The following is a 17,063-nucleotide window of genomic DNA, read 5'->3' as shown; positions in this document are numbered from 1 at the left end:
GTTGATAAAAATAAAATAAAGAATACGGTTACAACGCGAAGATAAAATTAAAGCAATAAAACTATATTATAATCTCAAGAGAAAAAAAAAATTGACGTGAAGTTTCCCCCTACAATTAGGATAAAACTCTAGAAGGAGAAAGGGTTAAATGAATGTATCTCCCCATCGCAACCGCCTTGTGCAACCTTTCTATTGGGTCATTGAAAATCAACCAATGGTGTGGCTCATTTAACACAGCCAAGTAGCAGAAAATAAATTAGAAGCAGACAAAAGAGGTATTTGAAAAAGGAAGAGAGGTAGTTGTCTGTATATACATCTATACTATAGATCTGTTCCCCTACATACCAGTTACATATAATAAACAAAACTACCCCTTATGTATGGAGATTGAAATTATCGGTGGAAAAGTTTAAACATTTTATAGTTATAACAATCCAATCTGACGTATTGTGTTAAATACAGCGTAGCTACATTGCAATTTGATTTAAATTGTACTTACAGTGTTCTGATAACTGACAGATCAATTTCTGTGGGTTCCACACCATCTCCAGGACTTGAACTAGCACCCTCGGATCCTCCAGGGCCAGATCCTGTTTCAATTTTGGACCCCGTAGGGCTCGGGGCGGATTTTAGCCCCTTGTTGGAGCAATCTGCATAATCCCCAGTACATGTACATACTCCAAGACACTAAAATTATCATTAATGTGACAAAATGAACTATTTTTGTGCATATTAGTAAAATAGCAAGCTTTAATTGTTTTCTATAAGGGGATATTAGTTATTAATTGCATCTTATCTCATTATAGTCATCTTTCCGCAATTATTAAAAAGAAAAAAAATTACGAATGTTTTTTTTCAGTATGGCTGCGAACCGGTTCTAATCCAGCACATATCAATCGTTTCGAAGCCACACTGGAAATAATATTTTAAAAGAAATAAGTTTAGTTTAAATGTCAAAAAATTACCATCAATAGGAAAAATATTAAAAGATGTTATATTATGTTTAACAAGGAATTATAGGGGGCAATAGAAGTTAAATCAATCTTTCCCAAAAAAAACTCTATATAATTAAGGCTGAATTTCACTAAATATGAGGTAAGAAACACTAATTTATATTAAATTGTATTTGACCTTCCAATGTTCATTAGTATTGTATGCAGGGGCGTCCAAGCTTTTTATTTTGGGGGGGGTAAAAAAATTTTAGGGGGGGGGGTAATTCGTGTTTGGGGGGGGGGTAAAATGGCGCGCGAAGCGCGCCGCAAATTTTTTTTAACCCCCCAAAATTTTTACCCCGGGGGTAAAATTTGCTTGGGGGGGGTAATTACCCCCCCTGAAATCTGTTGGCAGGGGTAAATTTAGTTTACCCCCCCCCCAAAATTTACCCCCGGGGTAAAATTTTTGGGGGGGGTAATTTAAATTTTATTAAATATATAGTATTAAAAATGCGCGCGAAGCGCGCAAAAATTTTTTTTATTAGAGATTTTTTATTTTGAGGGGGGTATTTACCCCCCCAAAATTGTTTGGGGGGGGTAAATACCCCCTCCTAAATGGTTGGGGGTGCCTACGGCACCCCCAGGGTAGGGGTAAATTTTGAATGGGGGGGGTAAAATGAAAAAAATTTTGAGGGTGCCTACGGCACCCCCAAAATCGTTTGGGGGGGGGGGGGGGGTAATCGCCTCATTACCCCCCCCCTTGGACGCCTATGATTGTATGCCGTCATTTTTATGGACACAATAAACAGCTTATATATTTACAAATGCGACGCAGAACTATAATTTACCTCTGTCGTATTTTTGCTATGCGCACTTCTCCAATTTAGGTCCGTGTCTACTCCAATATACTCCAAGTGCGCCTGCCACGACGTCAGGTCATCTAGATAGATATATATATTTTATTGGGTACCCAGACACTATATCCCACCTATTGCAGAAAACCAACCATTAGATAGCACCTGAAAGTCTTAGTTTAACTTTAGTTACTGTACCGAAGGATCTCGCTAACCGCTGAACCGATCGGGTTCTCTTTAACAGGGTAGCTTCTCATAAGTCCCGGGAAGGTTTACAACTTTTTACCCCCCCCCAAAAAAATTTTTTTTTTTAATTTTTCTTTTGAAATCTAAAATAAGAAATTGGGTTATCAAATTCGACTCCCCCCTCCTCAAGTGCCCCTCGAGGCCTCTAGGGGCGTAGCCGCTAGTATATAAATAAAGTAGTTGTCATTAAAGTTTTAAATCCTAAATCTCTCTTTATATTTACGGCGCATTACATCTAACGCTATACACTTACCCTGTGCGTCAATCTTTGCAGAGGCCAAATGTGTACAGTAGAGTACAATTGTACAAAAAATGTACATTCTGTACATTTTGCTATAGTCTCGCGTTAAGCGTCAAGTAGCCATTTTTATACTTCTGAAATTTAAGAATTTATATAATTAAACAAGGATTTGATAAGTATATTTAGAATATTATTTACAGTTTGGCTTTGAATCCGATTAATATCCGCTGGACCAGAACCGTTTTCTCGGCAATACTGAAAAAAAATCATAAATAGTATCGTATTACAGATAATTTTCCACGAATATTAAAATAAAAATCAAAATATTAATACTATTTTTGTTAGCTAGAGCAATCGTACCCTCGGGTCTAACAAACCTGGTTTAAATTTTAAATTTTTCATTTTAATAGCCGAAGAAAGCTGTCTTAATACAATGAGTTGAACTATTCTCTAACACCTATACAATAAACAAAAAGTTTGACTTTTATCTTTATAAAAAGTTAAGAAAACATAGAAATGAATTGTTAAGACATTGCGCTATTATCACTTTCTTTATTTATTTTGTCTATGCATTATTTTTTACCCACAGGTGTGCTTAAGATGGGTGTTTACAACCCCTAGCAAAATTAAAATGGATACACTATTCTACACCTCTCTTGATAAGGATATTAAAACAAATTTATGCGCTTCGCGAGTCAATTAACCACACCAAAATACACCCACTTAATTTCACAATCTTCCCCTAGAAAAACCTGTGCATGCCAATGTTTCTAACGTCCAGCGTGTTCTATACAGTTTCGCATCCCTCAATTTTTTTTATATGAAAATCAATTGATAATTTTAATGGCCTACTGTTTGTTAGTTCGTAATGATTTTTTCAAATATAAAGTAACAGGATTACTGTGTGTCTAGCTGTACCGAGGTGCGAGAAACTCCTTTACAGACTAGCTTCTTATAGGTCCCGGGAATGTTTTTAGCCATTTAAAAAAGGGGGAGGGGGAGGGTACCACCACTAGATGCCCCTAGGGGCATATCCGCTAGCTTATAAATATAAATATACAACCCTTTGCGCCCCTAACATTTAATTTTAAACATAAAAACGTCCCAAGACATAAACATAAAAATGAAATGACTAAAAGCAACCCGGGATCCATGTGAGGCTTCCATAAAATTAAGAACTCAATCAGTTCAGTGTGTTTCAAAATCTTAAACTGCAGACCAAAAAGCTTAATACTTTAATAGGATGGATGAATTACATACATATAAATAAATGGATATTAAATAGATGGATATATGTAAATTCCCTCTCATGTGTGTTGTTTAACATGAAGTAAATTGTATAATCAAAATTCCCTAGAGAATTATTATACAGCTATTAGTGCCAGGGAATAAGGATATAACATCTAAATAAAAACAATTTTGCACCAAATATACTCTAGTCATAAAATTTAATCTATTTAAAAAAACATTAGTTTTAATTATTATAATATGATTAAAATGACAAAAAAGTTTTTTTCTTAATCGAAAACGTCGACAGTTATTATGATCTAAAAATAACTCTTGAAATCCTTTAACCCCTTACAGTCGGGCCCCTTGCCACACCTTAATCAGTTGGGGGGGGGGGGGCGTTGAACGCCCCCCCCCCCCTATTATCTCATTTCCTATTAGAGCTAGAGGGCTAAAAATTTTTGTGCATGTCCCCTATTTGATAATGAATTTCCGACCTTAAGTGAAACGAAGACAATTTTCGCTTCCTTCACCCTTTTATTTAACAACCTTAGATCCTTTTTCACTTCAAAATTTCAAACGGCTGTAATTTTCTTATTTTTGAAGCTAGAAGAACAATTTTTTCACAGAAAATGTTTATCTTTATGTAAATTTTATAATAGAAATATCAAAACATAAAATTTAGTGGCCGCAGCTGTACCTGGCAGCTGCCAGCCGCCGCCGTCGGCGGTCGGCGGTAAAACGGCGGTGGATCTATATAAAATTTTAATACATTATGTAGACATGTTAGAAAAGCTTAAGTTTAAAATTTGAAGTCTCTAAGTCAAAAATTGCGGTCACAGGAGACTTTTAAAGATTTCTGGAGACCTGGAGGGTCAGAACCTGCAGGATCATATCTGGAACCTGAAATTGACTTGAACACCTGTATTTAATATAAAGATCTACTACTAGAGGATAATTTAGTATTTTGGCATCCTGTGCCCGCCAGGATGGAGATATTCAAAAAATTCCAACTCTCAGTTATGTGTTATACCCATACTTAAAAAGTCACACAGTTTGGGCTCTTTATCTTTCACATACAGAAAATGAGAAAGAAAAAACCGGATGGGGGGGGGGCGTTCAACGCCCCCCCCCCCCTCCCGACCGTTAAGGGTTAATATGAAATTTTATATTTAGATTTTTGTTTTCTGTTTTTTTTTATTTTACTAAAAAGAGGCTCACAAATATTCTAGAATAGCAATTACCCAAAAGTGTACAGTTATCCCGCAGCGTACACAAATGCGTTAAAAAACTTATTTTACTTGTGTTTTCTTCAGATAAGCTTTTCCTGTGCATCAATTGACAATTGACAAAAACATGTATAGGAATGAGACTTTATACGGGTGGACGGACGGATGGACGGACATCATTCTGCTTTGTATTATAGGGTATGAGAATACTTTATATTAAGAGATGTAAAGTAAATGTGGTGCATAATAAAACAATTATCTTCGCTTTAAGTGCATATTCATATAGATTCAGAAATACAACACAAACACAATTCTTAGTTATACTTTTGGTCGTAATTGTCTTTCTCCTTATTAAAACTAGAATCTCAATATGCGAGGGGGATAACTCTACTTTTTGCGGAGGGACAAAAATTTACCCAATTTGTAAAAATTAAGGGCTTTAAACCAATGGCTATGGACTTGTTTTGTGATTTTAAGGATTTTATTTTAAGAAGGTAGTGTGAGGGGAGAAATACTCTACTAAAAGTATGGGTTCTAAATTTGTTATGAAGGTGGGTGAATGAATTTAATATCTTCAAGTATATACAGAATCATAAAGATGCTGCGAATTATATTTGTAAGTTTGACGTACAGAAGTGTCCTGGTTATAAAGAAGCATATTGAATTGTAGTAAATAATTTGAATGTGATCAGTAAGATATTTTTAGCATATTTAATTAACCCCTTATAAGGAATTAATCTATTTATTTCTCTCTTTCTCTCTCTCTATCTATCTATATCTCCTACTTATACATGTAATTTATCTGTAACTAATCCAAATAAGAATTTATTCAGAAAAATATTTTTAATCGTATTTATTTTCTGATATATCTATAATATTAAGATAAAAAAGCATGCTTATAAAGGGAGAGGGATTTAGTTTGTTTAGCGGTCAAAGGCCAAAATAAACTGTTTGAAAAACATCATTGTTCTGATAATATATCTTTTAGAGTAGCTTTGCTTATAAAGTCATATATGTAACTAATTTACTTTATAATAAATTATTAATATCAACTAATATTTTAATTATACAAATTTGATAGGGGGATGGGAAATATATTTAGAAGATAAATCTAAATAATATCGCAGGGCTTCGAAACGGATTAATATTGCAGTTCTCAGTCACACTGAAAAAAAACATGTATTGTAATGTATTAAAGACAATGTTCTAAAGATAATTCCAGTTGTGTAGGACATAGTGATTAGTTTTACTATACAAGGAAAGCTGTATATGATATATGTAAATGATAAATAACTATTTCCCATTTTTTTAACTTTTGTTTTTCATAATATTTTTCTATCTCATTTAATTATAATTAGAAATAAAGTTTATTTTCATAAAATTATAAGCAAATCAACTCTAAAATTAAACATTAATGTCTGTTGATCTAACATTGAGCAAAGAGGGATCATCATGATAATTGCACTATTTTGTTAATACTGTGTACTTATGAATCTAATTGTTCTTGTTTTATAAATAACTAGCAACTGCGCCTCTAGGAGCTTTATAATCCAAGGGGTATAGGAAAAGAAACAAAATCGCATAAAAATATCCTAAGACTTAAATCTAAGACTAAAATAGCTTAAAATCGTTCCAGAATCAATCTGAGGCTTCCCTAAAATTAGGAACTTAATCGGTTTAGTAGCTTTTAAATCTTAGGATATAGACAAATAACCTTACTACTTTATAGACTAGTTTTTGCAGCGCTACTTAATATCACACTAGCTAATATGCTAATCTTGTAAGCGTTTTATATGGACATATTTGTCCTCGTTTTAATATAACTTACGTACATTATTTTTCTCTTACTGTTATTGCTAGGCTAATTGTGTGGACATAATACTCCTTGTTTTTAAGTAGATTTCGTGACTTACTTAATTGTAATGTGCAATCACATTCGCAAAAGTTGTCAAGACCGCAAAAGCATTTGTACAATAAATTTTCGCCAAATAAAACTTGCTACTGTGCATTTTAAAGATATGTAATACTTTTCTATGTTATATGTTTTCCACAAAGTGCCTAGCAACCAAAGTACCCCCTCCCCCCTCTGCAGGACTACTGTGTACCCTACATACCCAACCTAGGGTAAAACAAAAACACACGAATAACTATAACCCCCCCTCCTGCATCCTTTTTCTTAATTTTTAAAAAAAAGGAGGATGGTTTCTGTGGCCGCTAGTTTTGAGGGAAGGAATAAGAGACATAATATACCTAATGGTCCATCTAACCCCAAAATTCGTCAAACTTAAAAAGGGATTCCTCAAGCAGAAGTACACCTTTTTTTGCATTCAAGCAATATGTACACAATTTCAACCAATAACATTTCTGGATTAGAATGTCTCTAGGTAGATTATCTCTATTAATTGAAAATACGGAAATAAAAATTGTAAATTGTAATTCTCTAGATTTCATTATAAACAATGATATATCACTTGCAGAAGAAATATAAATGCAACCAATAATGACCACTTTTATTTGTCAACTAGTTCTGTCATTCGTTAGGGGGGTTGTTATTTTGTCCTTTATCAAAGAGGTTTCTTATACTCTAATAGGAAAATTATATCATGTAATAGTAAATATTAAAATGTCATTAATACTCTATAATGAAGGGTTCCTTAAATATAAATAGGTCATGGGAAGGATTAATAATTTGATAAACAATTTTAGGATCATTGAAAGAGAACGAAATGACGGGTTTCATCGTATTTTCACAGAAACTTTTCTCGTATTTCTAGCCCCTGAGGGGAGCTCTAGCCATACGGGGCATATTTTCTAACCCTGAGGGCCAATCATTACCATTTACTTAACAGTATTTCTTTTCCTTAAAAAATTGTTAAAAAAGGAATTTTTTCCTTTTTAGATGGATTTTTTAACATTTTGATTATATATAAGCTACACAAATATAATGATCATAAAATTCAAATTTTATGTTTTATATTTTATCTACTTTTTACTGTTAAACAAACATTACGGATGTCTGAACAAACACAACTATTTATATAAAAATAATATTTATAAAACAAAGACAATTTTATCCATTAAGTATTAACATGGTTTTAGGCTATTTTCTGCCACCTCACAAACCTTGAATTACAGAGCACCTATATGCTAGGGGCGCAACCGCTAGTATTCAAAGTAGTAGGTTTTTGTCGTTTATATCTTGGTAACAACTGAAGCGATTCAGTTTTACAATTTGGAAAAGCTTTAAATAGAACACTGGATTTTTAAAATAAGATTTTTTTGTAAATGTATTATAAAGAAACTAATTTCAAAAAGTTTACTTTTTATTGGTCAAAGTCAGGTTTTGTGCTACTTATCGAGGTAATGACCTTCCCAATAATGATATACTAGTATTAACTCTAAATCCCCACTTCACTTGACACATGTATCTGAGTGTATCCCAAATAACAATACAATGCAAGTATATCTCAGTTGGGTCATTGAAACTCATTTTATTCCCTTTAACATTGATATATTATGCTTTTCATGTATTGCCAAACTAGAGTATGCGCCCAAAGCATCTAGCGACTCAGTTTTCAAAGTGTTAATAAGGGGCTAAAAATTAATTTAACTGAAAATATTTGCCTTCTCCACTTAAGATTGGCACCTTCTGATAAAAAACCTCTGCACGCTACTGCATTGGCATCCGATAATCTTGGTGGTTAATTATTTTAAAACGTAAAAATTTCTTCGTGGATTTTGTCACTTTTCAGTAGGGTTGGGCCGGATACTTTTTAACCCGGTTAACGGATATCCGGCTGATTTCCGGATATTAAAAATGGCCAGCTATCCGGCAAATTACCGGATATCTAGCCGGAGAAACGGATATCCGGCCTTCTGAAAAATCATGTATAGCATCGTATTATAAACAAGCTTCTACGAATAAAAAAAAGATCATAAAATTAATACCAGTTTTGTTAGCCCAGGCCTTTGGCCCTTAAGGTCTAAGGTCCACCGCCCGACTCTATAACTATGAGTAAGTATTTTCTTAAAAGGCATATTCATCATTTTCTTACATGTACTTTTACTCTATCCTAACATTTATATACAGATACAGGGATAGCACAATAGATGATCATTTAATCTTTTCACATAGCGTTCATTAAATAAGGAAGGAATAGATTTAATTTTTGGACAAGCATAAAGAACTATAAATACTATCTAAGGTGCATATAAAAAAAATGACGCCATACAAAACAAATGACCAATGATAGGCAATGATACACAGACTATATTACCAATGGCAGGCCAGTATACACTTTAATTGACCAATGCAGGTAGGCAGCTTTAATATAAAGATGTAAAGCAGCTTTGCTACAAAAATTGTTGTAATGTTTGCAAATAAATTTGAATGTGTTGAAATTTTATTCATTTTTTTCAATTTCAAGATATATCTTGTTTTTATTTTATTTATTCAGTGACTTGTATTCAGATATTTTTAGGAGTGAAACTTGTCTTCAATTCACCATGTACATCTTCTTTCTGAGAAGCTTAAGGGGAAACGAGAATTGCTTTGAAGGTAAACGTACTTTTTTTTGTTTGAGATAATTTATCCGACCTATAAGCATTTATTCTATATATCTTTCTATATATATATTCTATATTATATAATTCTATTGTATTCTAGCATTTATTCTATTTATCTTTCTATATATCTATTCTATATTATATAATTCGATTCTATTCTAGCATTTATTCTATATATCTTTCTATATATCTATTCTATATTATATAATTCTATTCTATTCTAGCATTTATTCTATATATCTTTCTTTATATCTATTCTATATTCTATAATTCTATTCTATATATCTATATATCTTTTAGACTGCGCAGTCTGTCTATTAATATTGCAGTATACATTAAGTTTTCATTGTATAAATTTGATTTTCTCAGCTTCTCCTTAATATAGATGGTTCCTTATTTTTTTTTAAATTCTGAAGTTCTAAATAGAAAATTCGGATTAATTAGTATCTACTCCATAACTTATTTTTTACAGTTTGTAGTTATCCGCTTCAATTTTGTGAATACAGACATTTTTTTCTCAACTCTTAACAATTTAGTTCAAATCTAAGAATCTGAGGAAAGATTGTTTAATGATTCATTGTCCTATACCTGTATTTCTGAACTTATACGGAGATAAAAAGTGCCTCGGTATAGAAAGGAAAATAAATTTACAATTCAAATTGAGGTGCAGTCATTTACCTTTACATTTTACGGTGGATCAACTAACCCCCCCCCCATTCCCCGCCCCCCTATTCAAATCCAGGGCCTAAGCAGTATGTAAGCCTTAGGGAAATCAACCTTTAACAGTTTTAAAAATCAACTGGAAGTCTAAAACTGACCCAAATATGGTAATACCTCTTTTCAAACAAATTAGCATCCAAACGGGTTAGTCCCGGCTTAATCTCAATAAAAGTGTATGTGCCTTTGGATGAATCTTTTTACTCAATCTAACCAAAAAGGAGCATTGTCGTAGTCCAATCGTCGATTCGATGGATTGTTATTTTTCATTAATTAAAATTAAGGTTGAGGAGTTATACATAGGTCATCAACTGTCGAATTATGGGATATGCCCCAAAATTTCATATTTTGGCAGATAATTTCAACGGGAATAATATTTCAAATTTTATGTTTTTAAATTAAATTCAGTTTGGTATATTCTTGTATTAAATATCAGCTGTAACTACCAAAAAAATGGATTTTAACAAACTAATTATTAGAATTTTCTAAAAATTCATGTGTCTGCCCTGTTCTAATATTATTTTTTTTGTAGACTATTGATACCTTTCTTACATTAAAGCAGGATGTATACAGATAGGTCCCCCGCGACAGCGACGAAGCACATCCGCTCGTTGTCGGGAAGGTGATAGGCCAGAATCTTGGCCCAACATACCGCTTCATAACGACTCGAAAAGTGATTCCTTCTTCTGCTTTATCATGTGCGTGATAAAAATAGTTAGAGAGGGGTATTGCCTTGGCACAAAGCAGGCAAAACTCATTACCATGAACATTTTATACTTCCAAAGAAAGGTCGTGCAATTAAAGGGTTAGTTGTCTGAAGGGCGTGTGGCCATGTACATCGTGCACATCAATTAAGCAAGATTTGGTTCAGAGATGCATTAAACTAAGATCTCGTGGTGTATCCCATCCTCGTAGGCTATATGGATAGGACAATGTAAGATTAATATTTTAGGTGGAAAAATAAAGAATTTCCCTTCACCCTGATTTAAGGTATAAAAACACAGCGAGTAAATGTTAAACAACTTCTTATTAACACTTTTGAAATTCATTCCTTTTAATCATTTCATAATAACAAGGATAATAGTAATAGAAAAGTAGCGCAGCAAGAATATTATCATTAATATTCGGGGTTTGGCAACCGTAGTCGTAACGACTTTAAATTCCCCTCTTTTGAAAAAAAAATCCGTTAACTTTATAAACTGTTTTAATATTCTCCAAATGACTTAACAAGCCTCTAGGGGCTCTGTATTTTAGGTGACTAAAACCATTCCGAGGCTTGAATTTGAAAATAATCTAAACTCATCTCAGGAAAATATTCCAAAGAACGAAGAGCTTAATCTGTTATGAAGTTTGCGAGATCTTTAACTACAGAAAAAAAACAAAAAATCATATTTTATAAAATAATTCGTTAAATAAATTAACATTTTTTTTCTAGATTGTAAATCAAAATTAGTTAGTAATTATTTATAGTTATTCATACTTATAAAAACACTTGTATAGTTTTTATAATTTAAAAATTTTTCATGTTTCATAATTGTTTAAAATTTATCATAAAACATTGTTATATCTAGGAAAAAGTTTAATTTTAACATTTATGCATATGAGCAAAAAGCTTAACATTTACATGCAGGGGGTTCAAATGTTACAAAATTTTATGTATTATTAAAAATAAGGGCTCTAATTATAGTTAAAATAGTGGCTGCGCATCTAGCAAATAGGGGTGTGAGGAAAGAATAAATAGCCATATAAATCTCTGGACCCATGTAAAGATTCCTTAAAATTGAGAACTTAATCAGTTTAGTTTAGTGGTCTAACAATGAATTTATTAATGCTTGGAGCTGACACCAGACTAATATTTACTCTAAAATGAACCTTGTAGCGGGCTAAAATAACGATCCTCCATCCCTCCCTTTAACCCATCGCCTCCCCTCCTACCTTTAAATGACAGGAAAATGTCAACCTAAATTGACGACAATTTTTTTACTATCATCATATCCACGTATATTCTACATCCATTGGTCTAACAAACAAAATAAATTTCAAGAGAAATACATATAATTAACAGATGGACATACAGACAACGAATCGTACAAATGACATTCTTGGATATATACAGAATGACAAAAAGTCTACAAACTAAGAAACCAACTGGCAAAACTACAGAAGATCACAAAAGTACATCAGTATGTATAGGTTGTAAGCTAAATGTAAAAAGATTCAAATAGAACCTAACTTTTACTTTTGCTATTTTTTCATGTATTTCTTAGCTTCGTGTAAAACGGCCAAAAAACATTTTAATTGTGTAGCAAAACATTTAATTTTTTTTTATTTTGTTATGTTTTATTAAGGTAATGTAATTGACATTGTGATGTACCTGTTTTCTAAAAGTTGTTCAGGTTTAGGTACCCTTGATCTAGAAGTTATTTAGGTTAACTCAAAAATAAAACTTATAGTGTACTGGTTTTTATTAAGTACACCAAAAATAAGACCTTTTATCCATGGTATACCTAATATCTAGAGGTTATCCAGGTTTTGCCTTACGGTTTTGAATGCACATAAATTTTCTTGTATGACATAATAAATTAGACAAGTCTGCCTAGATGCCAAGAAACAGGGCTAAAGGGAGGGAACAATGACTAAATATTCCCCCTTAAAATTAGAAAAGACAACCTGGATGATAGATAAGGAAAAAAGAATATGACTGACTATGGATGGAAGATAAAATAATATAATTTTTTGTAGATGTTTTTTTTACATTATGTGGTCATTGTCCCCTAGTTATATATTTACAAGCGGCTGTGACCCTAGCTTATAAGGACTATGTATTAGAAGGGTTGGATAGAAAAATAGCCAAACCATGCTAAGATTTAAATAAAAAATAATGACATTATGTGGTCATTGGCCCCTAATTATTTATTTACTAGCGGCTGCGACCCTAGCTTTTAAAGACTATGTAATAGAATAGTTGAACAGCAAAATAGCCTAAAACCATCCTAAGATTTAAATTAAAAAATAAAGCAATCACCTGACCTATATGAAGCTTCCCTGAAATGGAGGACTCAATTGGTTCAGTATTTATTAAAATCTTAAGCTACAGAAAAAATAACATATCAATAATACGAGGTAGAATGATGTCTGTCTGTCTGTCTGTCCGTCCGTCCGTCCGTCTGTCTGTCTGTCTGTCTGCCCGTCCGTCTGTCTGTCTGTCTGTCCGTCCATCCGTCCGTCCGTCCGTCCGTCCCTTAAGATCTCGGTAACCACTGAACCGATTGGATTCTACTCTTCAGGGTATTTACCTATTGGTCCTGTGGCGGGCAAAGCCCCTAGAGGCTAGGGGCGAAGCCGCTAGTTTCTTATAAGGATTCCAAAAGATCTCGGGGGTTTATCATTATTTGTCCTATACAGTAACACTTCTTTATGTCCAGGTATAGTTTTTATCTTGAGCTCAACCCTCCCAAAAAAATAGTTCCTACTAAAAAGGTATCCTATATGTTTTGCTATAATCTAATTCCATTTAAAAAGTAACATGATGCTTATCTATCTTTGTGTAGCGAAGGTTCTCGCTAACCACTGAACCAATATGGTTCTCCGTAATTACGATGAATCATCTTTTAGGTTTAAGGAAAATGTATACATATTTTTTGGGATGGTACCAACGCCCAACACTCTCCTAAAAGACATAGCATATAAGAAAAAAATTTCCTTCAAACTTTTATTAATAAATTTCTTTTAAAAAAAATTGAGGGTCGTCCCGTAAGTGCCCCTAGAGGTCCTAAGGTGCGTAGCCGCTAGTATCTAATAAAGTATTGTTATTATATTCTCAATTATTGCATTAATATTTCTATTATATGCCAATATATCCAATTCTAATATAAATATATGCATAATGCGTAACGTATCATAAGCATAGAGGATTAAGTCCAATACTATATATAAAAAAGCTTTTTATTCTGTAACGAAGGATCTCGCATACCGATAGGGTTTTCCTTTACAGTAAAGCTTCTTGTATGACCAGGGAAGGTTTAGATATTTTGGGGGAGAGTATCACTCGAGGTTTTTGTGAATTTTATGGTGTCATGTCATAGCACCTAGAAGTTAGATGCACATACATGTCCGTCTGTCTATCCCTTTGAAGCTTAAGATCTTGGTAGTTAGGGCCCCTTGCCGCACCTTTATCTCAGCTCCTATTAGAGCTAGAGAGCATGTCCCCTGTTTAATAATAAATTTCCGACTATAAGTGAGTCAAAGTCAATTTTTGCTTCCTTCGCCCTTTTATTTAACAACCTTTGCTTTTAGTTCTTTTTTTACTTAAAAATTTGAAAAGCCTATTATATTCTTATTTTTTAAGCTCGAAAAATATTTTTTTCTTTACCTAGATGACCATGCCAGGTTTGCTGTCATCATGTGCCCGCCAGGACGGAGATATCCAAAAAAATCGAACTCTCAGTTATGTGTCATACCCATATTGAAAAAGTCACTCAGTTATATCCATCTATATTTCACACACAGAAAATAAGATAGAAAAAAACCAGACCGTTAAGGGCTAAGTAAGCTATTAAACCCCCAATTTTTAAAAAAACTTAAATTGGGGTTTTAGATCCCACATACCCTCCCTCCCCCCACCCCGCAACTTTTCTGCAGGCTGTTCTATAGGATAAAACTTTTTTTAAAATAATGAAGTAGCAGAATGTCTGTCTGTATGTATGTATCTAAAACCTCGTAAAAAAGCTGGATAAATCAATAACTTTTAGACAAACCCTTTTTGTAATGGGCAGGTTTTAGGCTATTTAGCGGGTGGATAGGTTATCAACCATTAGATAATGATATCCTAACTTACACCAAACCACCGCACCCCCCCCCCCTCATCAAACTTGACAATCATAGATCTAACTGTCTAGCTGTTTTTGAGATCCTAATAGACACAAATAAGGACAAACAGACAACCAGCTACTAGTATAATAAATAGGAAAACAGCATAATAATATCTGAAATAATCTCGTATATATATAAAACGTATAGAATATATATATATAATATAATATACGATTTGACCTACATTTCCCCCAGTATTACTTCTCTTTTCCCCCATCCAACCCCCCACCTCACTAAGCTGTATATTTCGCCCCCCCCCCCCCCACTCAAAACTATCCCGTATATAGACATCAGAGGTAAAGAGAAAAAATATATTTTCCACAAAAAAAGAACGACATTATCCAAAAGCAATACTATTTTTTATGGTAAATTAATCAGAGAATGAAAGCTTTCATAGTACATTTTGATGAATTAGCGGCTTCACCCCTATAATCTAAGTGATATGTATTAAAAGGGTTAGGTAAGGGATAAAATAGACAAAAAACATCAAACTTACTTTTGAATATAATAAAATATTAAACTAATAAAAATAAATAATTGTCTGTATTATTAATTAATAATTTTTGTTTGTAACTAAACTTTTTGCTCTATCATTGTAAAATTAAATAAAAAGTGTGTTTTTTACATTATATTACATGCTTTTTGATTTTAAAAAATATATTATTAATATAGTTTAACTTTATTAGTGATACTGTATAACAAATGAATGTTCTTTTTCATTCAACAATTTTTAATTTCTTTGCTTTCTAAGACACAGTCCTAAAATTATTATAAATCTCCTTTTCCGTGATGAAAGCTAGAAAAATACATTCTACATTACATACAGAACGAGAGAAAACACAGAGACAGGAATATCTTTTCTCGTATTCATTCGAATCTGGTGGATAGGATAGGAACCGGTTCTCATCCATACGAAAAAACTATGTCTAGAATCATATTATAAACCGCTTTCTACGAATATAAAAATGTTCAATCATAAGATTAAAACCAGTTTTTTAGCCCGTGCCTTCGGCACCTCGGGGTTAAAAAAATGGTTTTAATCTTATAATTGTATATTCTATATCCGCGGAAAGCGGTTTATAATACGATGAAAGAAATAACTATTCCCTCAGTCAAATTGATCATTAATTAGACAAAATGTTTTGTTGTAGGCGACTTGAAACTTTAACCTTTAACTTTAACCTACCGGGGATCTTCTCATCTAAACTTAATCAATCTAAACTAACCTAAAAGCCAAACAAGAAACCATGAATACAAAAGTAAATGATTTTTGTTAAAACAATATTTATAGTTTTACCGTTAATTTCATCGAAAGAGAAAATAATACAACATTAATAAGTTATTTTTTGATCAGCGGAAAAGTTTAAGGCCCAAAAATATTCTGTAAAGCTTCTTTCTCCTATTTAGTCAATTTATAAAGTAGTAAAGTTTAGTTTGTTTGTAGATTAAGAATTCGAAAACTACTGAGCCAATTCAATTTTCTTTTTCATTGTAGTTTATACACTAATACAGGGTTGAGGCTATTCAACTTATAGATTTAAGTATTAGGATGGTTTTAGGCCAATATTGGGCCCCTACTTAGTACTTACCCCTTTCGAACACAGAGCCCCTAGATGCTAGGGTTACAGCTGTTAGTTAAATAAAAATTATTATTTTAGTAAAGGTTCATAGTTTACTGGGTCGAAAAAGATGACTTGAATGTCCAATATCAAAGTCACCCCCCTATTTATAGTATTCTTGATAAATAATTTCAAAAACTTAAACTCTGCCCCAAAATCTCGAATATCTGAATTAGATGTGATGAAAGAAAAAATAAGACCACCCCAAAGCATTATTTGAAAACAAAACTATATCAGACTAATATGAAGTTTCCTTAAAATGAAGAACTTATTCTGTTTAGAGGTTAGCTATATCATTAGGAACAAACATAAAAACATTACTACCTAATTAAAAGGATCGTACAAACTCTTAATATGCAGTCGAATTAAATTTAATTTGAAGCTAAGCACTAATTTTTATCTGTCCTATTCTTTTAATATATTAACTTAAGGGATGTTTTAATTTGAGCATTAATTCAAATGGATAGGTCACATTTTTTTCATTTCTATATTATATTGTGTTGCTTTATCTAAATTAATGCATGAAGCTTATTGTTTTCTAAATATTTTTTAAAATTCGG

General features: G+C 32.6%; 1 protein-coding gene across 2 annotated transcripts in view; it reads right to left on the bottom strand.

Annotated features, from left to right (window-relative positions):
• The window catches only part of LOC145333487 (uncharacterized), a 110,459-nt gene that overhangs the window by 65,376 nt on the left and 28,020 nt on the right, over positions 1–17,063 (bottom strand). For both annotated transcript variants that reach the window (XM_080178639.1, XM_080178640.1), the window contains exons 2-4: positions 2,286–2,409; positions 1,781–1,872; positions 500–687 (exon numbers count right to left, since the gene is read on the bottom strand). In XM_080178639.1, coding sequence (XP_080034765.1) covers positions 500–687; positions 1,781–1,872; positions 2,286–2,361 — 356 coding nt within the window. In that variant the 5' untranslated portion in view covers positions 2,362–2,409. The remainder of the gene's footprint in view (positions 1–499; positions 688–1,780; positions 1,873–2,285; positions 2,410–17,063) is intronic.

Source organism: Acartia tonsa, chromosome 12 (assembly GCF_053477335.1).
Source record: "Acartia tonsa isolate MP-2025a chromosome 12, ASM5347733v1, whole genome shotgun sequence".
Lineage (NCBI taxonomy): Eukaryota > Metazoa > Arthropoda > Copepoda > Calanoida > Acartiidae > Acartia > Acartia tonsa.
The sequence above is the reverse complement of the archived record's forward strand: the minus strand, read 5'-3'. Positions and strand labels throughout refer to the sequence as shown.